Genomic DNA, 26,166 nt, shown 5'->3' with positions numbered 1-26,166 from the left:
TATTCTAGATTGGAAAAAATTATTTCAGAAAGTATGGTTATTTTATATCAAGAATAAATTCTCTTGCTGGAATCATGAGTATATAATTGAGATGAGTGCATTTTCTTTTTCTTAAAACAATTGTATCAGCTTTTGTTATTTTTTTTTTTATTATTGTAGTTTGCTTCGGTCTTCCGTGAAACCTCTCAATGCCAGACACATAATCAAAGAAGCCAAGTTAATGAAAGTGTTTACAACGGTAGATTATAATTTTTTTGAATATTAGATTGTATTGACATGCATGCACTTACTTAACAGGTTTTTTTTGTGTAAAGTAAATGGCGTTATTCCTTGTCCCTTTATTCCTTGTCAAAAAAATGGGAGAAATTTGTATTTGAATACAGTGCCATATCATGTTGGTTTTGTTTGATTCATAGGTATATATGATGCATTACATTCAGGCCATATTGATATAAGAACTGTTATTACCTTGCAGAAAGGAGCATACGTCACAATAAAACATGTAGAAAAATATCTTTATTTTTTTCAAAAAAAAAAAAAGCAAACCAAGCTAGCAAACGTAAAAATGACCTCAGTATCATGTGAAACAAAATATATAAAGTGGATCCTATGTAATGGCAGTCTTGGTCCTCCTTGTGTCGTTACAGCTGACAACTCAATATATTGTCCTCAGGAAGTGTAATATGTTTGGCTCCAGGATCATTCATAACAAGTCTTCGTCGGTCCACTCCTCCTAGAATGAGAGAAAGTTGTGTTAACCTTCTTCAGGTGCATTAACTATCATGGGATTTAGAATTTTGAGAACTGGATATTCTAATGATTATGGTACAATGGCTGACTGTTGACCATATACAGCAGCCATTTTGCTCATGTCACAGGATTATTTTCCACTCAGGGTTAGGAAAGGAATGCCAACCTGAGCATGACATAAGAGCAAAATGGCCACCGTGTGAATATGGTTGCAAGCTATGAGTACCGTACTTTTCGCACTATAAGCCGCACCTGAATATAAGCCGCAGCAGCTAAATTGAATGATGTGTACATACGGTATATAAGCCGCACTGGACTATAAGCTGCAGGTGTTTTAATGTTTAATTACCATATGTAATTAGCATTGGGACACAATACTGTCGGACAAATAACAAGAATTAACTCATTTACAAGTTGTATTAAGTTTAGCAAGTAAGGGAACAGATAAATAACATTTCAATGCAGTCAAAAAAGCAATATTTAGATTTGTACATTTTCGGGTTTGGTCACGTCGAGTCACATAAGCCGCAGGGTAAAAAAATGGGGAAAAAAGGTGCGGCTTATAGTCCGAAAAGTACGGTAGTACAATTCTATATATACAGTCCAAAAGACTTGCATTTGATAGTAGACTAGTAACAAATGTAATTACACCTGATGATAGACTAGTACCAACAAATGTAATTACACCTGGTAATAGACTAGTACCAACAAATGTATTTAGCAGCAGGTCAAAATTAGACCATTGTGATCCAGTAGCTGAAACGTGAGATTGAATCAATCGTGCCCAACACTAATATTGCTGCTTGAAAATGGATTTGATCAGTTTTACCTCTTCAGTCATCCGGGGTTCTTTCACAACATGCTCATCGTCCTCATAACCTCTTTTTCTTTTGCTGTAGTACATTGAGAAAAAAAAGAAAACATTTCCGTATTACTCCAGAACAGCATATAGATTCATATTCAGTCACATCTTTTAAAATCTACAGTATGAAGCAAAGTTTGTCTTCGAATTGCAGGGTGCAATGGGTGACTATATGGCTGCCCCCATGTTATGTCATCAGTCCTCCTAATCTACCCCACAATGCAAAACCGTCTTACACATCCTATTTTGCTGTTGGCTAGAATAAGCGCAAACATTTGCTACCAAAATAGGAGCTAATGACAGCTACCAAATGTTGCAGTTAACACTTGTTAAATCAAAGACTAAATTAACGCTAGCGTTGGCTGTAACATTTGGTAGCTGACATAGCAGCTCTTAATATTTGGTAGCACATGTTAGCATAACACTGGGCAGATGTGGATATTAGACACTTTTCTTAAGAGGGGGCAGCAATACATAATAGTCCCCCATTACTGGTGAAGTCTGTTCTACGTTCTCTCCCTGCATCACCAACCCCTCCCTCCAAGTCCATCACTGTCAACAGTCCTGTGTCACCTAGGTATAGTAAGTCTGTCTGACAATTAGTTTCCACAACACCCTCATGACCAACACCATGCATAGTTGTAGCTGCATGCCTGTTCATATAGTACCGTCGCTGTAACAGTTAATTGTGTTGTAACATCATGTAGCGAGTAGTTCACGTCATACATCAATACACACAACAAAGGCATTTCAGTGAAATGCCCAATCAGCTTGCCTTTTACAAACATGTCCACTTTTATCTTCTGCAGGACGGAGTGCACCATATTGTCACTGGCTGCTGCCATCCAGGTCATGTAAATTATATTGTGGACCAATATCAACAGTCAAAGAGGACAACCAAACAGCCAGGCAGCCAAAGCCAGCCCACATGCATCGCTGGACCCAAGACTAAAGCAAGTTTGTATTGATGAGCATGTAGCCTTGATTTCTGGCAGTTTAATCGCAATACGGCTTACATTGCCCCTTGTTTAGGGGGTCTTGATGCAGATGTGAGAACCAACTTTCCTTCCAAAGCCCTTCCCTAAATGCTTGACAATATGGTAACCTGAGCCAAGGTCAAGCTTGGATGAGTGGCATTTCGCATTGAACGGGTGACTCTGAAGACTGCACCTGGCCCGAGATCCAGTTGATTGCTAAGCTAGAGGCAGCCACAGAATGGACCAATGGACCTATCTCAAACCCCCACCCTCCTTTCTTGATCCTCCAACCACAACCGTCGGTTCCCTCGAACAAACAAGGGACACAACAGCTGTGATTGGAGGATCAAGAAGATTCTGGACCTTCTCCACTCACTCTCCAACGTTTGGTTGGTTACAATCAGTGAACACTGAGGTGCATCGATATGAAGGACCGGGATAAATAGTTTGAAGCCCCTTCTCAACCTCGTCTGCAATGGAACCTACTTAGGACAGTTTCTAGGACAGTGGAGGAGAGGTAATCCAAAGCATTGTAGCATTATCGAGCATCATCAGGGAATTGTAACGTAGCACCTCTCTCCAAGACGATGCAAGCCTTAACTCCCTTTCTACACACCACCCTCTAGCCTACTCCACTTGATCTTACAACACGACTCAACCTCTTCCTTCAAACCGCAACCATTTACAACGCGCACCGTCTGTGTATTAAAAACCACCACATAGCACTGAGACGACTTGTTATATCTTTTATATGCTGCTTTGCTTGTTGATATTATACACTTGTTTGGAAGTAAAAGTGCTTTGTGTACGATATCTGAACAGAGTTGAATCATAGTAAACTTTGTACACTAGTCTCTAACAAGAGTTTGTAGAAAATATTTGTAACCTGTCCTGTGCATGTGTTTAACCCTTAAATGGAAACTGCTGTAGTGTCTGGGCCTACATATATGCTGCTCTTAAGAAACTTCACGGAATCTCCCTTTAAGCCTGGGAATGTGAATGAAAGCTTTCATGCATTTGATGCAATCACCCGCGCCGTCAATGGTGTCGCCGCCACAACGACCAAGTTCATATTCTACATTCACTCCTGGTGAGTCACGGTGCGTGCGGATCTGATCCGTCTGATCACTCTGATAAGGGGTCGGCCTCTCGACCGCTCCGAGTGGCTGGAAGACGCGTGGATCTGTGCCACCCGTCGTCGTCCAAGAGTTTACCAAACGGTTTTACTGTCGATGCACTGAAGATGAAAAACACGGACCTCACCAACCTCACTAAGTGTTTTAACAGCCTACTGGGGACGGTATGACCTGCGTCTCCTCCTCAGCTGTGATAGGAGTGTGTGCTGTTGTTCTTCCTCTCTGTATTTCATATAGCTGATGATGTGCTCCTTTTTTTATTTTTCTACCGGATACTGAACCTTGAATCTTTTTTGCATCTTAGATACGATCTGGCTAAATAAAACTGTTAGTATGTACGATAAATGGGGAGTTTTGTGTGACTTCATGGGTGTGGCATATGGCTCGACTATAAAGACTTACAGATTATAGGTGTGACTGTAGGCGCGACTAAAGATTAAATTCATTATAAAGGATTTATAAAATGTCACAATATCTGCAATGAAGTTGAAATTAAAACAAAGTTGGCCATTACTCTATATGAGAAATCAAAGGGATAGAGGACAATGTCTCGTTACCAGAGTGTTATATTGTGATACAGATATGTGAATTTTGTTACCCAGCTGTTAATTTCCATTCCACAGACAACACTTTAGCTCGACAACACATTATGTCATCACAATATACTGTCCCTAGTCCCAACATTTTCATGATTCGGCAAATTTTGTATTTTTAGCAGATTCAACCACCAGCAGGCCTGATCTTTATCTACCCAACCCCTGCCTCGCAGAGAGGATGAATACAGTTCATATCTTACTTATTTGAGCTTGAGGCAAGTTCTGCATGGATCCTCTCCAGCTTCTGTTTGTAAGCATTCACCTCCTCCGGATTAGGAAGTTCATACTTCTTTATGAGGTTTTTCATCCCTGGGTAAGACAAAGTGATTTACACATTTTGTTCTGCAAATATTTAAAGCATTTCATGCACAACTGCTCAGCATTATAGATAGAAACGTAGTTCTGTGTTGCCATCTTGTGGTATGATAGTGTAACTGCAGCTTACTCACGTCTCATGCCGTCGTACATCTTGGAGAGGGTCTCTTTGTCATCTTTGAGTCCCATGCATTCAGTCAGATAACTACAAGTTACATTAAAAATAAAAACACATAGGATAATGAATATAAAGTAATATGCTCAATATCCTGATCACATGAATTTTGTTTTAAGAATAATGGAGACTAAATTGGTTCCAATTCACTAAAATGGAAAATGTCAATTTCAAATCTTTCATTTTAATAAGCGGTCATTCTCAGTAGACCACATTCGATAATACAGCTTTATCTAGATTCCCTGTTAGAAGTACAACTGCAGACACCAGCCCTCGTCTTCTCCCCTGACCCACCTCTCCATGCTGAGGCCGGCCCGCGAGGCGCTGTTCAGAATAGCTGTCAGGGCGATCTGCGAGGGGGGGAACATCAGCCCTGCGTCAGTCATGGTCGCTCGGTTCAGGAAGTCATCAGCACTCTTCCTCAGCGACTCTGGGTTCTCCAGCAGAGGGTATCTGGTCTGTGGAGGAATTAAGTCTCAAGTTGCACTTTCACTGATCCTCGAGGGGAAATGTGATTCATCTACACACTGGTGACAAATGTGATTCATCTACACACTGGTGACAAATGTGATTCATCTACACACTGGTGACAAATGTGATTCATCTACACACTGGTGACAAATGTGATTCATATTACACACTGGTGACAAATTGTATTCGACACACTGGTGAGAAATCTACACCATATCTAGAATGTTTTATCCCTATGATCTCAAACACAATATGCCACATACAAGTTTCGGAGCATAAAATGTTGCTTCTTAAAATCTAATCAAATCTATTTGTAAAGTCCGAAATCACAAGGTAATGCCCCCATGGGCATGCTCTATCTGCAAAAAGCAGACACAGGAGCAAGTAACCCATCATTCCTAACTGAACTAGACCGATAAGGGTCTATCCCCGATCAGGGTAGGCTGAATAAGAGAGAAAAGATGAGTCTTTAGCGAGGATTTAAAAGCTTCGAAAGAGCAGGCGCCCCTGACGACGGCGGGTCATTTATTCCACAGGTAGGGAGCGCGGTAGGCAAAGGCTCTGTGGCCAACGCAGAGCACGAGCAGGCAAGTATCGTTAAATAAGATTGGATAGATAGAGCGGTGCGAAACCATTTAAAATGTTGTAAGAGTAGAGTAGTAGTGAAAAGTCCGATCTGGCCTGAATGGAAAGCCAGTGTAAATTTGGTTTTCATTTCATACTAATGTGCCATATGCCTGATGTGCATATGGTATTAACTCATTGACTGCTATTAGACGGGCCCGTCATAGCAATGCCACGCTTTAAAAGATAGGAGTGCGTCACCTGGTTTGTAGAGCTATAACTATTCTATATTATAGCTATGGATACAATACTATGGCCCATTTGACATCAACTATCTATCGTTCAGTATGTGAAAAAGAATACATTTTTTCATCCATACGTTCCCGTGTTATACCGTGGTGAATATAAGTATGGTTTTAGAGTGGTCTGGGGTAATTCCCGAAAGGCTGAGTAATAGGCTTATATGTCAATTCTACTATAACTGTTTGTGTTTCTTGCCTGGACACGCTACTATTCCCAAAATCAGATCTATATAGTAGGTATTATGTTTCATCATGAATGCATGAAAGGGGGGGGGGGGGTAGTTTTTTTATGCTTTGATCGTCACCAACAGCATACGTTGTGGAGTAACGTTACACATACACGCCAACATAATCCACCACACATCATGCATCAAGAGCATTTGACGCTTCTCAATCCGATCTGATCTCAGACTCATTCCCTATGGTAACATCAAGGTCCCTGGATGAATAATGAATAAAAATATCGAATAAAAACGATCAAAACCCACCAACGCATGGTAGCCAACGCATGTCGAGTTAACCTGACTTATCTCGGGTTTGGCAATTAATGAGTTAATGACACTAGAGGCTCAACAGGAATGCTAATCCTATAGTAGTTTTTCTGTTGACTACATATTCATAATAATATAGAATCTCTATCCAGTTTGGCTCTTACAAAGGGGATACTACTGGGCGGTTAGGTGGTCGAGCTGAGATTGCGTTCGTCACCAGCCCCGGAGCTGTGAGCTTGGTTCGCCTGTTTGAATCCAGCTCACAGCTCCGGGGTTGTCACCAGCTTGGCTGGCCGTCTGCACTGATACAATTGGCTGTATCAGAGGGTGGGAGAAGCTGGCGGGGTGGGTCCGGGTCGTTGTAAACAGCGACTCCTACAGTTCGGTCGGGGCGCCTGCTAAGCGCGGATTGGACGTGAGGGGGATAGTGTGGTCCTCCCACACGCTACGCCCTCTCAATGAGAATCCGCGCTGCCAGGTGAAAAGAAGCGGTGATTGGCTGGACGTGTGTCGGAGGAAGCACGTGGTAGCCTCCACTCTCCCAAATGATCTGACTGTGGGGGGTAAAGCGCAGCGACCAGGAAGGGACTGGGAATTGGCATACGACTAACATTGGGATGGGAGAAAATCGGAGGAAAATGGAGGGGGAAAAAGACCAATAAAAAAAAAAAAAAGGGGATACTACTGAAAATGAGCAACTATCCCAAATCCAAAAACGAGTGCTAAAACTCAAACTTGATGGCATCAAGTAGAACGTCCTCTGCTCCATGGGCAATACATTGGGAAAGATGTTATAGATGACGCAAAGCACGCAGGGGAATGTTCATAGGTACATGTTCTGTTACAGAACTGAGAACACCATTATATAATAAAGCTCATTTGGATTTTAAAAAGACAACAAACTACGTACAAGAAATCTGCCTCCCATTCATTGTCAATGAAGCAGCTCCAAACTTTATACCAGATAACATCACAAGTTTGAGTCTTAAGGTGCTCCCATAGTCGAGCGGACCGTACACGGACCGGACTCAAAGCGGACTCCAAGTGCGAAGGTCCAATTTTCTAATGCGCGGACGTCCGCGCCGCTGGTGTCACACAAAACGCTGATCGGCGTTGACATCGACCTGCATTTAATGTGACGCCGATCTGCATTTTACACTGACCACTCGCTTTTTCACTCGCAAAAGAGAATGGCTTTTCTAAATGGTGTGTAAAACTGCCAGTTTTATTATCGAAATATTGGAAACGGAGATAAGATACTCTTTATTGACATCGGATATCGACGACATGACAGAAGTTGAACAGCGTGGGAAAAATTGTGTAAACTGGCGCGAGACATGTAGGAAATTGGTACGCTGAGGTACGCTCGACTATGAAAGCTCAAAGAGTCCAGCGGACCTCTGCAGAGTCCAGTCCGTGTACAGTCCGCTCGAACATGGGAGCACCTTTACTTCTCTGGTTTCTGGCTTTGGGAGAGAGCAGCTCATGTTCACAAATATTGATTGAACTGTCTGACTTAGGCCATGGAAATAACATTCAAATGTTTAATTTGAGTGGTGTTCCCCATTAAGTTCTGTGGCTCTGCATTGAAGTTTAATTTACTTGGTAGCTCCCAATACCTTCAAAGTCCGCCTAAAACACACTCTAGATCTAGAGACTTAATGGCCCATAAGTTATACATCATTAGGATAAGATACATCTCTCAACTTGTGTTGAATATATACTTTACCTTATTTATTATTTTACCCGATTTATTATCAAAACTCCTCTCCCTCCCCATTCAAACCACTTCCTCTGCGAGCAGTGGCATGCAGGTATGCTACTGCAAGAACGCAACTATGGTGATTAAGCTGCATCCATGACAAGTCGGAACTGAAATCCAAGTGGGAACATTTTATTTTGAGCAGCCGCCCAGCCACATGGAACTCACACCTCTGAATGGGAAAGTCAGGGTTTTTCTACAGCATCCATTATCTCTGACTTTAATAATAAATAATGACTTGGATTTATATAGCGCTCTTCATGAGACCCAGAGCGCTTCACAGAGTCCATTATTCGTTCATACACAGTCATACCGGTGGTGGTAAGATACAATTGCAGCCAGAGCTGCCCTGAGGCAGACTCACGGAAGCGTGGCGAATAATCATCGCCTACGGCCCCTCCGACCACCACCAACATTCATTCACATGCATACACATTCATTTATACGAGGCAAGTAGGTTAAGTGTCTTGCCCAAGGACACAACGGCAGTGGGATGGACATGGGCTTGAGCGGGATTCGAACCACCAACCCTTCGATCATTGGACAACCCGCTCTACCCCTGAGCCACGCCACCCCAACTTTTTTTTTTACTTTTTTGATGTCACATTAACAATACTCTGACTTATACACATCTGTGAATTGGCCATCATTACTCTCAATTCTTTTAGCTTTCACTCATTTACAAAACTTCCTTGGTCTGACCCCTCCTTATTTTATACCTTAATAAAATTGTCATCTACTCCCTAGAACACCAGAGCTGCTCACCATGTCTCGCTAGATGTTCCCCATGTTAACACTTCCTTTGACCAATCCTCCTTCCAATTGGCTGCTCTCGAAGTTGGAACGAGATGCAGAAAACTAATAAAATTGACAAATTGATCCTCCTCTCTACTTTCAAGGACTCTTATCGCAGAATATTTTACACACCCAGCCTTTTAACTGTAATTTGTCTGTTCTGCTTCATGTATTACATACCTTGTCATTTTATTTGGTTTTTTGTTTGATGTGTGTTTTACTTTGAATTATTTCCCTTATGTATTGTCTATCTCTTTTCTATTATTTTTTTATCCCCTTTCCCTGTTACCCTTCGAGAGGCCCTTTTGCTCTCTCGCCAGGCCCTCATTGTAAATAAGAATTTGTTCTAAATTGACCTGCCTGGATAATTAAAGGTTAAATAAATAGATAAAAACATGGTGGCATTTGTAGTCTGGTTTTCAAACAGCTGTGTTTTGGGTGTTTATGCTACATGCTTTCAGCTGTTTGAATTGCTGTAGTGAGGTGAAAATATACTACAACACAAACTACAACTGGAAATGATAGTAGCAGTAGTCATAGCAACCTCTGGTGGCTGGATCAGATATGTGCTTGCTAGTAGCTACCACAACCTACTTCACTTGAATGCTTATAAGAGATAGTTCAGATTTTTGGAATCCTGGCCCTATTTCCTTCATACCAATGATGTTGTTGATTGGTAAGAGTTCTTTCTCAGCACAATCCATTTCGTTCCTCATACTCATTCAATCTTTATTTAATCTCAATGGATCATAGGGAGGTGTAGTGGTTACGTCATTTAAATTTTTTCCTGTTCCACCCTCTGTTCCACTTAATGTATTTCCCCATTGACCATTTCTAAATCGGCTTGTTTTAGATAAATAAAGCATTAACGTTGGCATGGTGTACCTTTCTGTGCGTATTTATCCACAATCTATAGCTCAACATGAAAATATTCGCAATTAACCCTTTATCTGCCAGAGATTATTCTGATTTTAATCCTTTCTCTGCCACCACTGTAAGTCTATGGAGATGTTCCCCTTCTTTGCAGGGCTATAACTTTTTAAATTGTATTGCTAAATTGACATTACTATGGCCCATTCAACATCAAGTATCTATCGTTTAGGATGTAGCAACGTTCTACTTTTTCATTCACACATTCATACTAAAATACCGTCTAAAGCAGGGGTAGGCAACCCTAGGCACGCGTGCCTGCATAGGCACGCGGGGGAATTTGCATAGGCACAGGGGGCAGCATTAAAAGAAAAAAAAAATTGCTTTGAAATATTATAGTGAAATATTTTGCACTGTTGTCGCATTTATCTTGTTGAAATCCTCCCACAGGTTCTTTTTACTACCACATATTTAATTGAGACCCTTTTTTTGTTTATTTCAATTTAGCTGGAAATACATTGCTACATCATTCAGTAACATTTGCAGAGCCTTATAACAAAAACATTATTACGGTCACCATTGTGACCAGTGGGATTAATCAACAAATTGTATTATTTATTTTTCTATTTCATTGAACATTGCACATGTTAAAAGCAATTTTTTTACTCAATGTGAGTATTACCAAGTCAACTTGTGTTCTTAAAACAATGACAATAAACATAGTTTTATTAGGTTGAAATAATGTGGTTGTGTACTTATTTTTCTGTTAACTTATTATGGATTGAAAACTGAAAACCTTAATGCACAGTAACTGAACTCTATTTTTAAGTTCTGGTAACTTATTATTATTAATTTTTTTATAGTCTTGCGATCAATCAAAACTTATTTACACGATATACCTCACATTCACCCTCCATTCACATCCTGGTGTTCTCCATTAGGCCTGTAGATGGAGCTATGACAGCACACGTACAGTACACACACACCGATGGTGTGTGATGTGTCCAAAAATGAATGGGCAAATGTGAGTGAAATGGTCGCACTGTATGCAGCTGTTTGTCTGCATTGCATTCCCCCCCCCCCCCCCTCCCCCAACTCAGATTTAGGGTTGATACAACCATCATAATAATATTGTTAATAATAACAATAATGATGTAATAATGTAAAAATTATCATTAAAAAGACCTGATTATGAAAAAATAAAATTACGATGCATGGAATATTGTTGAGGCACACTAGTTACAACTATATTTCAAACAGGCACTCCATGTCAAAAAGGTTGCTGACCCCTGGTCTAAAGTATAAATGTTTTTATCGTTTTCTGCAGCATTCCATAGAACGCGAGTTATAGCCATAAATACATATTATATCATCAAATGTAGTTTGATACCGATTGACGTCAGATAAAAAATTTCAATTGTACAAGGTCCTAAACGTCATGCCTCATCATCTGCTGGTGACCGGAGGGGGGGGGGGGGGTGTTTATAAGTCCGTGGCCGACGTTAAATCATTTATGTAGTATGGGTGATATATAGATCAGAGCAGTTTGTATGTATAATAATAATAATCAAACACGCTGAAACTCACCGCAGCTTCCTCGTAGCGTTGGGCGATCAGCGTGGAGCAAAAAGATCGTTATTATGGGATGTCGATCTAGTTGGTCCAGTTCCAGGTTGTATAATACTATATACGTCCAAATCATGTTGTTTATCGAGTTATTGGCAACGGATCGATATCCAGTGTATCAAGATGGAGTCCCGCGAGCGATAGTGAGTGGCCGGACGAAATATGGGTGAGCACCACTTCCGGCCGCTCACTTCCGGTTTTGGCACCTCGCCGATCGGCCACCAGATGGCGGTCTTGAACCGTTGGAGAGTTGAGAGGAGATCTACAGCACCCGTCAAATCTCCGTGGGTGAAATATGATTGCCATGACAGATTTTTGAAATATTGATCTCAAAGACGCTGTAAAACGTCATTTGGCAGATTACGCATGGCGAGGAATGACGTCTAAACACGTCATTGGCGATTAAAGGGTTAATCGTAAAGGTAGCAAAATAACAACGTTTATGTTTTTGTTCGCTGGGAAACTACACTGCTATTTGGTGCTGCTGACTGACGTCACCACAGCGTAGCCTCCTGCCTGTAGTCACACACAGACCTAGGAAATCTGATCCTAGGTCTGTGTGTGACTACAGGCAGGAGGCTACGCTGTGGTGACGTCAGTCAGCAGCGCCAAATAGCAGTGTAGTTTCCCAGCGAACAAAAACATAAACGTTGTTATTTTGCTACCTTTACGATTAACCCTTTAATCGCCAATGACGTGTTCCCAAAAGCTTAACAATTCGTACAATGGGAAAATAACTGACCCTGAATCTGTGGCTAGTATCTGTTTCACCCAACACTAGTGCTCCGGTGATCATAGCCATTTATCTCTAAAGCTAACCACTATTTGTAAAAGCCACAACCACGTTACCATATTTGTATTTATAATTTAAATCGTATAACGTTATTTCGCTGCATATTAAATCACTGTAAATACTAGGGCTGTCCCCGACTAAGGATTTGGATAGTAGACTATGATTGGCCAAAATTTGCTGTTAGTCGACCATTAGTCGACTAAAAAAAGAAAGTATAATTTAATTTTTTTATCATTCCATTTGCTTAATGTCTGAAGGAGTCGACTGAAGGCTTCTTGTCCTCTGCAAAAGCATTTTTTTTATCCACTTTTTCTCTTTTTCTATTTTTCTACTTTTTCTATTTTTCCATTGTGCCAATTCTCCCCTCCCCTGTCTTGAACGTTGCTCGCATATGCCCCCCACTAGCCGGTTGTAGGGAGGATAGAAGCCTTGCATCACGTGTCCCCTCCGATACACTAGGAGGCAGCCTGTCACATCTTTTCACCTGCCAGCGTGGACTCTCATTGACTAGGTGTAACGTGTGGGAGGCTCACACTACCCCCGCCATTTCCTGTCTCTGCTGTGCAGGCGTCCCCAACCGACCTGTAGGAGTCGCTGTCCACAACATCCAGATTACCACCCATCAACTTCCACCGGCTAACTCTACCAATTGAGTTAGTATGACGACTGGCCCAAGCCGGAGGCAACGCCGGCAGCCGGAGTCGAACCCGGTGTCTCTTGCGTTGGTGACGAGTGCAATGTCCGCTGCGCCACCCAATATTGTGTATAGTTTATAACTAGGGATGTCCGATATTATCGGCCTACCGATATTATCAGCTGATATTGGCATTAAAATGTGATATCGGAAAATATCGGTATCGGTTTAAAAAATATATATACCGTATATATATATATTTTTTTGTTTTGTTTACATTTCTATAACCTTTATTTACCCAGGCAAGCAAGTAAGAACAAATTGTGATTTAATTTATTGTCAAAAGTATGCATAATGTTGTGTTAATTCCACAACAAGAGATATGTAATGTTAATTACCTGAAATTATTCCATTTTTTGGGGGGGGGGAAACCCTGCATATATCGGTATCGGTTGATATCGGTATCGGAAATTAAGAGTTGGACAATATCGGTATATCGGTAAAAAAGCCAATATCGAGCATCCCCATTTATAACGTTATTGTTTTTTACATGACGTTAGTAGCTAGCTTGCTAGCCGGCATTCCCAAAACATGCCCCGATTTAAAATGGTTCTCTCCTCTTTGTATACCTTTGTCCTCACAAAGTATTCTGCCAGAGAACTTATGGACACGACAGTAGTTGTAAAGGATCCAATTTAGTTTCCTAGTTGTAATTTAAAAAGGAACTTAAATTTCCAATGCTGTAATTAATTAATTATCTGTATTTTCTTACTTCCTGTACCGTTTAGTTATGGGGACCTTTACTTTGTTAACTAAAGCGGAAGCTTGGTACATACGTACTGTACTGTGCGGCAATTTGGCAACGTTAACATCCGGTTTGGCTCCCGGCTTTTTGGTCAGAGTGAAAATACGTTGTAATGAAGCGTTACTTGAAGGAGATTGTGGTGGCGTGAAAAGTTTCAAGTATATTTATAAACATTCTCTAGTTACTAAGAAGCAAAAAGGTATGTTAGTGTGTTGTGAACTTTGTGTAACATTGATATTGTGTGTCTAACCGTGTTGGCTCTGTTTTTATAGCTAACGTTATTAGCCTAGCTTAGAGCTGCCGGTAGCTAACGTGTGTGTGGGTGTAAGTGACGGAGAATATTGTCTGATTACCCGCCCCTTTTTCTGCTTGTGTACCACAGTTCTTACGGTGTTAAATGATCATATGGAAGGAACGGAAAATAAATGGTGAACATCAGTTTGAGAATCCTGTTTTAATTCGAGGGATTGCTACAGTAGTAGTAGTTATAAGGTTTTTGAGCTTGTAACGTTAACGTTAGTTAGCTATCGTGGTATCAACAGGCCGTGACGTGTAGCTAGCTAGCTTGCTAGCCGGCATGATGCGTGTGTAGTGCTTGCCCCACAGGTCTGAGAAGAGGACCTGCACATTTTACTCATTCCCGAAACTCCTCCACATGCCCCAATTTAAAACGGTTCACGACAGTAGACATTGCTAACGTCTAGCTAGGTAATCTTAACGCTAGCTAGCTAGCTAGCTTGATATCAGCTTGCCATGACGTTGTTTGGCGACAGCCTAACAGGCTGCCTACTGGTAAATGTAGTTCTTTTTTTACGACAAATTAAAAAACTACCTTTATTTCAACCAAAAATGCTTAAAAAATAATGTTAGTGGTAGAAGGGAACTCATTTTGTGCAAAAATGGAAAGCTTGCCAATGTTCATGCGGCAGAAGTTACAATAGCCGATAATCCATTTTCCCAATGATAAATCCCTATACGGGTGGAACAACCAGTGACGTCAGACTACACCTCCCTATTGAGAGCAAGCTCTTGTTTGCAATGATGTTGCGAAAACTCCAGCTAGTTGTCCACAAACTAATGCAAAGTCAATGGGACCTAGCTCCTGTCTGTACAAGCTGAGTGTAACTGAAATGTACTCCACAGCGCACAAAAGGTAGTTGTCAGTTCTGTTTCGTTATGGCTTCGCTCAGCACCAGTTGCACTGTACTTCACTTCGTGCACATGCACTGAATAAAAAATTCCACCATGTACCTTTACATCCCAACATTCGTCTGACCACACCCCCATCCGCTTACCTTCATAAGCAGGTGTGTGGTCACCTACTCGCCTCCTTCACTTTCACCACAAGGAAGTGCCTTCGGTAGATCCCCACTTGACGAGGTCGTTAGCTGAAGAAAGTTGAGACGTGTTTACATTGTGCTTATTTTTTTCTTCTCTCATATATTCGATAGAAAAACCTAAGTCATAATGTCTACTCCGGAGAGTCGTGTTCACAGCGCCACTCTCCACCAGCGGTTCTCCATTTCCGCCTCCGTCGTACGTCCTGGAGCGGGGCTGTTGCCTCTCTCGTGGTTGACAGCCATGCCCGGTAGGCGTCCGATGGGTAGTTTGCCTCTCCAAGGAGCTAGTGCACCGGTGCCGTCGCCTATGTGATGGCCTGGCTCTGGTTCCTCTGTTTCCGAGGAATCGTCCGCTGTTGGGCGGCCGGTTCCTTTGGTTCCAGGGGATTTGAGAAGCAAACTTTTTGCGTCGGCTCGCTCCCGTCGCAAGATGGTGGCTTGCAGACGCGAACGGCCCGGGTTTGGTGAGTTGCTGGAGCCCAGTGAGGATGCGTCGGTCTCTACATGCCCGATGGAAACAGAGGATTACATGGTAGAGGCGGACGGGTTCTTATTTGAAGGCCCGGTGGAGACAGGTATCCCGCCCGTCCAGGTAACACTGGAGGGGGGTGAGATGTCTCCTTGGGGCGCCTCGTTTGAAGACGTTGGAGAAGAACCTCTGACTCGTCGGCGGGATGCCCTGCTATCAGCCACATCGGAGTGTGGCTCCTTGACCAGTGGAAGCCTGCTGTATGTGAGGGATGCGGGCTCGGTGGAGGAAAGTCTGCAGGGGGAACTGCGGGCTTTGTTTCCCGAGCTCATGGCGGTGGCGGCAGTCGCAAACGGCGTGCCGCTGCCGCAGCCACTGCCTGTTCCTGTCCCTGATGATCTCATAGGTCATTTATGGCAGCGTCGCCCGGTGAGAGGGGTGGACGTTGTCTACCCATTTTCCCCTCAATGGGGGCCTATGTTCGTCAGAGCCAGGTGGTGTCCCACATCATAGGCCTCACCCCCGCCTACGTACAAGTTACGCGGGTCGCGGGTTTGGTCGACGGTATGAGGGAGGGCGTGCCACGGCTTGATAGGCCGATGGCCGCGCTCCTCTGTCCGGAGGTGGTGTGGGAGCCGTTACGGAAGCCGGTTCCTCAAGGGAAATCGGCTAGGCGGTTGGCATACTGGAGCGACCAGTCATTTATCTCCGGAACACAATCTCTAGCTGCCGCGTCTAACATCGCACAGCTGGCAAGATTCATGTCCGGGATATTGACGGGCGGCATGGAGCAGAGTGATGTACAACATGACCAGCTCTCCCAGGCGGCAGGAGCTATCCTGCATCTGATGCTGGACTATTCGGGAAGGCCCTGCAGTTGATGACCTCGATGTGCAGAGAGATGCAGGAGGAACGCTCCGTGCTCCAACCTCATTTCCCCCCTCCCGATGTCACCGGTGGAGTCAGACGGCTGCCACGTCGTCGAGCGTCTTCCGCCGTGGCTGCTGCTGCCACCACCGCCACTGCTGGTCCTTCGAGGAAGAACTGACTCTGCTCCTATTAAACAGGCGTTGAGTGTTGGGTTTCCCCCCGTCATAGCACACGTCACTACGCACGTTGCTATTGACGATGGCTTCTGTGAGTTAGACCTGTATGTACGTGTCTGTGTCGGGATAGAGCGTGGGTTCCACTACGCTCGATATGTGTAACTTGAGTCGGTTGGTCACATGACTCAAGATTGCCATGGCTTTTTCACTCTATGACTCACGTGGGAAGTCTCTCTGGGGAGTTCCGTCTAATCCTCTGTGGTGGGGGTGACTGGATATAAAAATGTGAACAGTTTTTATCCTCAGCTGTGTCAAATGGTTCTCCCAGGCGCCTTGAGGATTCAATGAAGGGTCTAAATTAGCCTGTTCATTGATGTGGTTGTGTCCCGACGCATGCATGGTGCTAGCTCGGGGGGTTTCTGATAAGAATCATGCGGGTAGCTAGTACGCCTTGGTTGCTTGTTGTTAAAACAGCGTTTTTATAAAGCAACTGGGATGGAGGGTTTGTCCTCTTCAGAGAACCTGTTACTGGTTCTCGACGGGTTCTCGTTCATATCTGGGGGATGTTAACGGAATAGATCAGAACATAGGTAGAGGGGTCTCACGCCCTTGAGGTGGGCCACCGAGCACGGTTCACATCGGCCCGTCTGGGTGGCGCCCTCTTTTCATGTTTTTTGATCGACACGCATATCTGCCCCTTCTCCCGGAGTAGGCATGTCGGCGTGGTTAGGGCACGGGACTGGTTCTGGTCACGCTGGTCCAGGTCAGTTAACCCGTTTGTCCGCCGGGGATGCAGATCTGCAGTTCTGGTACCCTGAGGGACTTGGGCTTTTTTCGGGGGGGAAATGCCGGGTCGGCCCGGGGTGTCACAAGGTTAGGCGTTATGGAGACCCTTGTTGGGTACTCTTTTGTACCTGGCACTATCATAAGGGGCTGGTTCTCTTTTTCTTCGCTCCTCTCTCACGCATGGCGGAGAGAGGGCTGTTGGGGTGGTCTTCTGGACCTCCTCTGGTAACCCTGTGTGCTTCCCGAGCCGCCGGGCCCGGTCCGAAGTAACGTTTCGTTGATACCGTAGACCTGGGATAACCCTTTTTCTTGAGGGGTTATAGGAACAACCACCGCATATGGTACCAAGGGGGTGGTTGATTCCCTGGTGTGTTGGAGCAGAGTCAACTCCCGGGTTACCCGGTTGAGTGTGCCCCTGCACGTTCATGACGTCTGCCAATCATGTCAGCCTTCTCTGCCTCGACCCCTCTGGGTGGGTTTTTTTTAATGGAGGCTTTGTCATGGTCATCAACAACGCCAGTATACGCCCCTTCCGCCGGGGGGGCTGTTTTCCGCTGACTCCTTTGGCGCCTGTCTCGTCCGCAGTGCTCCAGGCTCAGGTTACAGCCTGCTGCCTGGTTTCCCCGGTGCGCTGCCTGCTTCCGTTGGTTAACCTTTTGAGTGCTTACGGCCATGCTGACTGCCTGTTCTGCAGGGTCAGTGTGCCAGGCGGTGTGCTATTGGGGGGAAAGGGCCCGCTCTTGGAGGGGCAGGGCTGTACAGTGCGATGATATCGTCGCGAATTGCCCCTTTAATTGGCCGTTGCGATTGGTAAATATTATCTGGGGGCGGGCTTGCGAGTAGTGCTTTCAAGCCTTGGATTCGCATTTCACTCCTAAATTATCCAAGGCGTGTGATGACGCGATGCCGTCACTCACGCGAGCTGAGCAGTGAGCACTCAGCAGGTATGATCAGCGGGAACAATCGACTGAGCACTCACTCTGATAGACTGGCTGATTTAGCTATGAAGTAACGTTAGTATTGCTTCATATTTTCGACGCGCGACCTCCTATAGTGAGCCGAACTGAACTGAACTCAAACACACGGAGAGAGCTGCGGCGTCTCCGTGTGGCTGTTGTAAACACTAGTCTCTAGTGGGACACTGGGACCTCGGTGAGCCTGCCAGCCGGCTAGCTACTGATAGCTATCAACAAATGCTCCAGTAAGTCTAGTAGTGCATGATAGCTTGCGTTAGCTTACTGTTCAAAACGAAACGTCCCATTAAACTAAATAGTTCAGATAGCTCCGTCCTGATATCAATGTCTTATAACACTGAGTCGATGCGTATTCGAGCTGAGGGCACGCTGAATAGTCAATAGGGACCAGCTGCAGCGCCGGAGAATCCTGGCCGTAGCTGGAGGCTACAGTATAGGGCCCAGCTGCAGCTCTGGAGAATCCTGGCCGTAGCTGGAGGCTACTCAGTACACACAGACAGTGGGGCTGGTTGCATATAGCGAGCATTTAGACTTGTTGCGTGGTGGCGATGTCTCGCAGATAATACAACTACAAGTATGATTATATAATATATATATTTTATTAAAAAAAAATTATAAAATAATTTTTTTTCTTTTTTTTTTAAATCAAAAACAATCGATATAAATAATGGTAAAATTGTTATTTAAAAATTTGCCCCTAAAAAATATTTTTTGCCCCTAAATTTCTCATTTAGGGGCAAGTGTGCCCCTAGTGAAAAAGCTTAGCGTACAGCCCTGCGGGGCCTTATCCGAATACGCTGGCGATGTGGGGGGCGGTGTCACTAAGTGACCACCTGGTGGGGTCTTGATGCCTGGCGTCATTGACCTCTCCAGGCCCCCTTTTTCCAGGGGATCCAGTCCCTTCAGTGGGACTGGGTCTTCCTTCGCGCTCCGCTGCTACGGCCTTGCCACGGGGTTGGGGTTGCTCTTGACCCCGTGATTTTGGGGGCAGTAACAAGGTTTGTTCCTTTCGTTCGTTCCCTGGTGGCATGCGGGTTGTGCGTGTGTGTAGTCGTGGGGTCAAGCCACAATCTGCTCACCCTGTGCGTTGAGTTGCTTGAGTTCCTCTTCGCCCGGTCGGATCCGTCTCCCTCCCGTAAGCCTCCAATAGGGGGGGTATCCTCCATTAGGGAGGGTCGGGGGGCTCGGTCCTCCCCGGTCTGATGGTTGTGGGGGGCCTCAGCGGGGTACATTTGTCGGGCTATGGCTCCCGCTCAGCTCCTGTTGTGCAACTGGTGCTGAGCGAAGCCATAACGAAACAGAACGTACGGTTATGTATATAACCAAGTTCTGTGAGTTATGGTGCGCTCAGCACCAGGACGCCGCTGCTGCCCTTGATCTCGCCTTGTGGTGAAAGTTTGGGAAGGAGGCGAGTAGGTGACCACACACCTGGTTATGAAGGTAAGCAGATGGGGGTGAGTTGCTGGAGCCCAGTGAGGATGCGTCGGTCTCTACATGCCCGATGGAAACAGAGGATTACATGGTAGAGGCGGACGGGTTCTTATTTGAAGGCCCGGTGGAGACAGGTATCCCGCCCGTCCAGGTAACACTGGAGGGGGGTGAGATGTCTCCTTGGGGCGCCTCATTTGAAGACGTTGGAGAAGAACCTCTGACTCGTCGGCGGGATGCCCTGCTAATGTTGGGATGTAAAGGTACATGGTGGAATTTTTTATTCAGTGCATGTGCACGAAGTGAAGTACAGTGCAACTGGTGCTGAGCGCACCATAACTCACAGAACTTGGTTATATACATAACCTTACGTTACCTTCAGTCAACTTGTACAGGCGGAAGAGAATGGGCCTCATTCAACAATACTCTCTTATTATTTCTCTTATATTCTTGCTTACCTGTCTGTTAAGAGAACAATAAGAAAAGCCACCGCCACATTCATCAAGCCGTTCTTAACGTCCAAATCTGTGCTTACCCAGGTGTATTGCATGATGAATTCCACTCATTCTTAAACGCAAATGCGCGTTCACGCTCAATTCATTTGCATACAGACACGCCTGCCACCTCCTTATAAGGCGAATGAGGCGTGTGTAAAATAGCCGTGGTTCAGCATCTGAACCCTGTCTGATCCATTCAACAGGAAGCGATTAGCGACTGATCTCAAAATGACACACACACGTCTCACGACGACTCGCGACTCAGTGCATGTGTGTGTGTGTGTTCATGTGGGTCGCTCATCGCATGTGTGTGTGTGTGTGTTAATCTGATGACAAATAAAGACTTATACGTATACGTACTGTATAGTGCGAAATAAATCGTTCCAGCAAAGTAGGCTTTGTCAATACTGTGCGCTTGTCAAGAACCAATCGCGCAGTAGGTTCGGAAATACAGAGGATCTGTCACCCGTCATCTCTCTCTGAAAGGTCCCTGTGGCTAAACCCCCGAGTGTGCTCAGAACTTGTATGTGTGAACTCAGAGCAGAGAAGAGAAGAGAGGTTGTAAATATGCGTTCTCTGGGCAGCCAGCATCTAACTGTTCTAACAGCAATATATACCGTAATTTTCGCACTATAAGCCGCACCTGAATATAAGCCACAGCAGCTAAATTGAATGATGTGTACATATATAAGCCGCACTGGACTATAAGCTGCAGGTGTTTTAATGTTTAATTACCATATGTAATTAGCATTGGGACACAATACTGTCGGACAAATAACAAGAATTAACTCATTTACAAGTTGTATCAAGTTTAGCAAATAAGGGAACAGATAAATAACATTTCAATGCAGTCAAAAAAGCAATATTTAGATTTTTACATTTTCGGGATTGGTCACGTCGAGTCACATATAAGCCGCACCGTTATATAAGCTGCAGGGTCGAAAAATGGGGGGAAAAGCCGCGGCTTATAGTCCGAAAAGTACGGTAATCCATTTCAGAAGCAGAACGCATGCAATAAGTTATAATAATAATTATTATTGAAAAGTTCTGGGTTTATAAAGTCGTATTTGGGGGCAATTGACCAATGGTTTGCTTTCAACCCATGAACTCCTTCCTCTCTCACCTTTTTATATATATTTTTTTATTTTATCTACTAAAACTATTGTATTATATTGTTTGTTTTGTAAAGTGTCTTTGAGCATTAGGAAAAGCGCTATATAAATCTGAATCTGATCTGTATTATTATTATTATGAATGGTAGGCTTTTTAAATGTTTCTTATCTGGGTAAGAGTGCTCTCGACCACTCTTAGAATTTGGTCTTGCCTGAGAGAAAAGCAACAATAAGAAAACATTGCCGAGTCCCAGGTAAGAACAAAATAAGAGGAAATGCTAGTTAAGAACGAAATCTGTTCTTATATCGCTTCATGAATGAGGCCCATTGACCCCTAACTAGCTGGAGCTAGTATGAGGAACAGCCTGGATTGTGCTGAGAAAGAATTTGATCAACATTTGATCGGTAGCAATATCATCATTGGTAAGTAGGAAACAGGGCTAAGATTCCAAAAACGTGAACTAGCCTATCCCTTTAAGCACCAGAAGGAGGTGAGAGTTCTGAGGTCATTAGATGGGAAAAGTTCCCACTTTGTGAATTCAACTTTAAAGGGCCGCTGTAATTTTGACTTCTCACCATTACCAGAGACTGTCCTCGTCTTTAACTAATGTTGTGTTCATAGGTGTATAAACTAAAGTATATGTGTTGGTAGATCTCAGCCTACCATTCACACTGCCATTGATGTTGAAAAGGAATGGATATATACTCCATGGAACTTTAAAGTCACTAGGCATAGGTAATTCACCACTGGTTAAGACTGGTGAATCCTTTAAAGCCAGGTTCTTCAGTAGTAGGGTTGGGTACTGTTCACATTTGAACCCGGTACCCAATGCTACCTTTTTTCGGTACTTTAGTCTCTAAAAATGTAATCTACCTAACTCAGTTGTAAAAGATGTCAAAACTTCAAATAATTTATTATCAGTATTATTTATTTTGAAAAATGTGTTAATATATATATATATAATTATATAATATTGCAGCAAGCGTTGTCTGCATCTAGCTTTGTAAAGTGTAACCACACTTGCGACCGTTTTCGGCTTGCCATTGCCCCGACTGCTTTGTTGTTGAATCAAGTCAAATACTAGGTAAGAGTGTGTTGTGCGCGTGAACGTTGATGTGAAGCACACTTCATAGGTTTTGTTTCGCAGTAAACTAAATGTTGACATCATCGGACTTAAAAGAAAAGTTGTTTTTGTTTAGTTGTATTACCGAAATGTGGCACCGGTGGATCTCACGTGAATCGGTACTCTGTAGTACCGACGTCGATACCCTTAAAAATACCGGATTCGGTACCCATCCCTATTCAGTAGTCCACCCACCTTGAGGTCTATGAGCAGTCCCTCCATGGGTCTGTAGGGGTTGTGAATCACTAGGTGGAAGTTGAGCTGCTGAATGAGCAGGAGCTCAAACTCCAGGATCTGCTCCAGAATCCTCTCCTGGCCGGCCGGGGTCTCGTGCAGAAGGTTCCCCACAAACTGAGTGCTGGACACATTGAACTCATCCACCTTGCAGGACAAGTATGCACAAGTCAGCCTGGAAGGTCGGGAGGAAGAATGGAAGGAAAGACTTAATAAAAAGGAAATATATTTGTATTTGCATAGATAAAATACTAAATATCAACAAACAAGACACATAAATGTTATGTTCTTAGTAGATCTTCACTCTGCACTTATTATTGAACAAATGAATCAAACTAAATAAATTTATTGAAAATAAAAATAAAAAATTCAGTTGACACTTGCGTGATTGACACAAGCTAACATTTTTGTTAATCGGCCAATGCTGATTGTTTCAAAATGACAAGATATGGGCTGAACCTATTAATCTGTCTATCACTAATCCATAGTATTTATCCATTGTATTTGTTATAGTATGTCTTCCATGTATTTCTGAGAACTTGTAAGACTCAACCTGCTATTGGTCTTTGTTTTAATTATGTTTTTTTTGTTGAGGAATCCCTTTTGGTTGCCCCAAACAATAGCTCTCTATTCTTAAACTCAGTGTCCCCTTCTCTCCCTCAGTGTTCTCCCAGGTGGCCACTGGAAAACACTCCTCTCAGCAAAGCTAATTTAATCTATATGTACTTTGTACTATATGTTTTCACTATTAAACCTATATTGATCATAAAGATCCATCTACGACATACTGTAATTCATGAGTTTGGTTCCACCATGTTTTTTCAATTAGAGTCCCAGGTTGGACAGTGGAAGAAAAAAAACTGCACTAAATTATGCCACAACATAAACACACTAGAACACCATGGTTCACATCACTCACATGATAATCCTAGGGTGGTACTCCATCAGCGAGTTGTTCAGGAAGAACCTCCTCAAGTACATGATGGCTGTACCCTGTAGAGGAAAACAGCAGTGACTTAGACACCACTCAGTCATAATCCCTATGGAGCCAAACACACTGAACTGAAAGGACACACACCACAACAGACTTGGGCATCACTGGCTTGAAAACATTGCACAAGTCCAGCAGTCTCTTCTCATAGTGTCTGAAGAGCACCTCTTCCTCACGGGGTTCCAAGAACGAACAAGGAGTCAATTGGCTTGATAGAGATAGAGATATATACAGAGAGAGGCGAGAGAATTAGCAATTTTTTTTTTTTTTTTTTTACAATTAAGTCGCTTCGACGTCTCTCCCCCCGCTTACCTTCCCACTTTCAATTAGTTTCTCGCGGTATTTTTTATTGGCCTCACGTCTCAACACATCCAGACTGTCTTCATTGTTGAAAATCCAATACTTTTTCTGTGAGCTATTATGAAACATGATGGGTTCTGCAAAGAAGCGAGCAGATTCTTAGCTCAATAGGCGATAACAGACCCCAGTAAGCTAACTTGATTTTACATCAACATAAATGACGAGCAGTGGCACAAATTACTTTATTTTGCCAGCTAATAAGCTACACGTTAGCACTCGAAAAGACAAGAGGATAATGTTACCGACAGTATCGATAGCGTAAACAGTAACGTCAATAGACCTGCAAATTGAGAACAGCAAAAACAATATAAGAAAACTAGAAGAGAGAGAGCTCTATCTGACAACATCTAACTGTGCGTCGCATTTCTGGCTGGTCATCGTCCTCTAGTAATGACGCAATGGTTTTACCGTAACGCGTGGTACAGTGCGCAACACAACACTTGCCAACCATCAGGTTTGTGTGTGCGTGTGTTCGTGTCTGCGTGCGCGTGTGTGTTTTACAACGAGAACAGTAATACTTTGTTTTGCCGTTGTTGTTGTTGTTGTTTTTATTGTTGCCGTGGTCGTCGTCGTCTTATTTTAAGCAAAAATAATTAGGCGAAATTACGACCTTGCCCCCTCAGAAACCAAACGAATGTATTATATAAGTACTGGACTTTCACAGTGGTAGTACATTATGAACCATGTAGGCTACCGTGTGTGTGAGTGAGTGAGTGCGTGTGTGTGTTTGTGAGTGCGTGCGCATGCATTTTAAGCCCCTTTGCCCTGTCACTTAAAAGTCATGAAAGCTTCAAACAAAGGTGTGTTTATTGCAGGCATGTTACCTGCTTACACTATCCTGCCACTCAACAGGGAATTTCAACAGTGACTAAGCCATGAAAATGTGGATTTGCCTATTCCCATGTTTATATGCCCCATCCTGCCTTCCAGTTCAGAAGGGTAGTCACCCCGCCCTCTCTTATTGGCTTGGTGATATGCTAAAACTGTCATTTGGTGCTAGTATTGAAGAAAACATAACAGCAATTGAATCACACTGTATGTTTAGAAAGCCCAACCCCCACCCAGCCTTTCCGTATACCCTCATTTGCATAAACATGAGTAATTTATGAATAATAAATGTACTTGCATTCGGCGGGAGCCATTAATTTGCATATCAGCAGTGCTACAGTTTTATTTCCTTAGTGCGGTGTTATCATGAAGCCCTTCAAGCCTGCATAGACATAATGATATAACAGGTATGTGCTGGCGACTTATCTATCTTCATCTCTTTCTCTATATGCGGAAAATATTATAACTTTTACGTTTGAGCTCTCTCTGTGATAGGCTATAGTGGAATGCTATAATGTACAAGAGGCTTACATCTACAGTATCCATCGCTCGGTATCGCCCTGTAAATTGCATAAACATGAAGTGCCAATGCATTATTGATGAGAGACCATTGCAACATTTACTGTATGTGTGTGCATGCACGCTCGAGTGCACGGATAGCGCGTGCATCTGTGTGTGCTTGTCTTGTCAAACCAAAAGCCTTTCTTTTACATTTTCACAAGAGTCCGCAGCAAAGGGTTGCCTAGGCTGTGTTCAGGGAATACATTTTTATTTAATTGAAAATAATCAACATTTATAATTTGTTAAATGTTTAACTTTTCTTTTTCTTTTCTCTTTTTACTTTTAAGAGGAACTGTCCATAATTTCCTGTTTTTTTATGTAATAAGCAAGTGGAATGCTATATGTAATCAATTAAGATTGGTGACATAGGCTTTACTGGTTGCTGCATTAAAATAATGAACATGACCATGAAGGCTTTTTGTAATAGTAATAGTTTTTTAAGGCTCTAGTCTTGAAATATGATAAGACACTAAATGCTCCAAGTGATTAAAT

The 26,166-nt window shown here is 43.3% G+C and overlaps 1 protein-coding gene across 1 annotated transcript; it reads right to left on the bottom strand.

Annotated features, from left to right (window-relative positions):
* Window positions 1-499: 499 nt before the first annotated feature.
* Window positions 500-24,637, bottom strand: ccnh (cyclin H). The gene is given in 10 exon segments (XM_084313078.1): window positions 500-733; window positions 1,580-1,643; window positions 4,522-4,630; window positions 4,771-4,841; window positions 5,106-5,269; window positions 22,896-23,109; window positions 23,854-23,927; window positions 24,013-24,130; window positions 24,132-24,133; window positions 24,238-24,637. Coding segments are annotated over 10 exon segments (963 nt in total). The 5' UTR covers window positions 24,355-24,637; the 3' UTR covers window positions 500-703.
* Window positions 24,638-26,166: the final 1,529 nt, after the last annotated feature.

Source organism: Notolepis coatsorum, assembly GCF_963971535.1.
Source record: "Notolepis coatsorum genome assembly, chromosome: 1".
NCBI classification, from domain to species: Eukaryota; Metazoa; Chordata; class Actinopteri; order Aulopiformes; family Paralepididae; genus Notolepis; species Notolepis coatsorum.
This window is presented reverse-complemented; position numbering and strand designations above follow the sequence as displayed.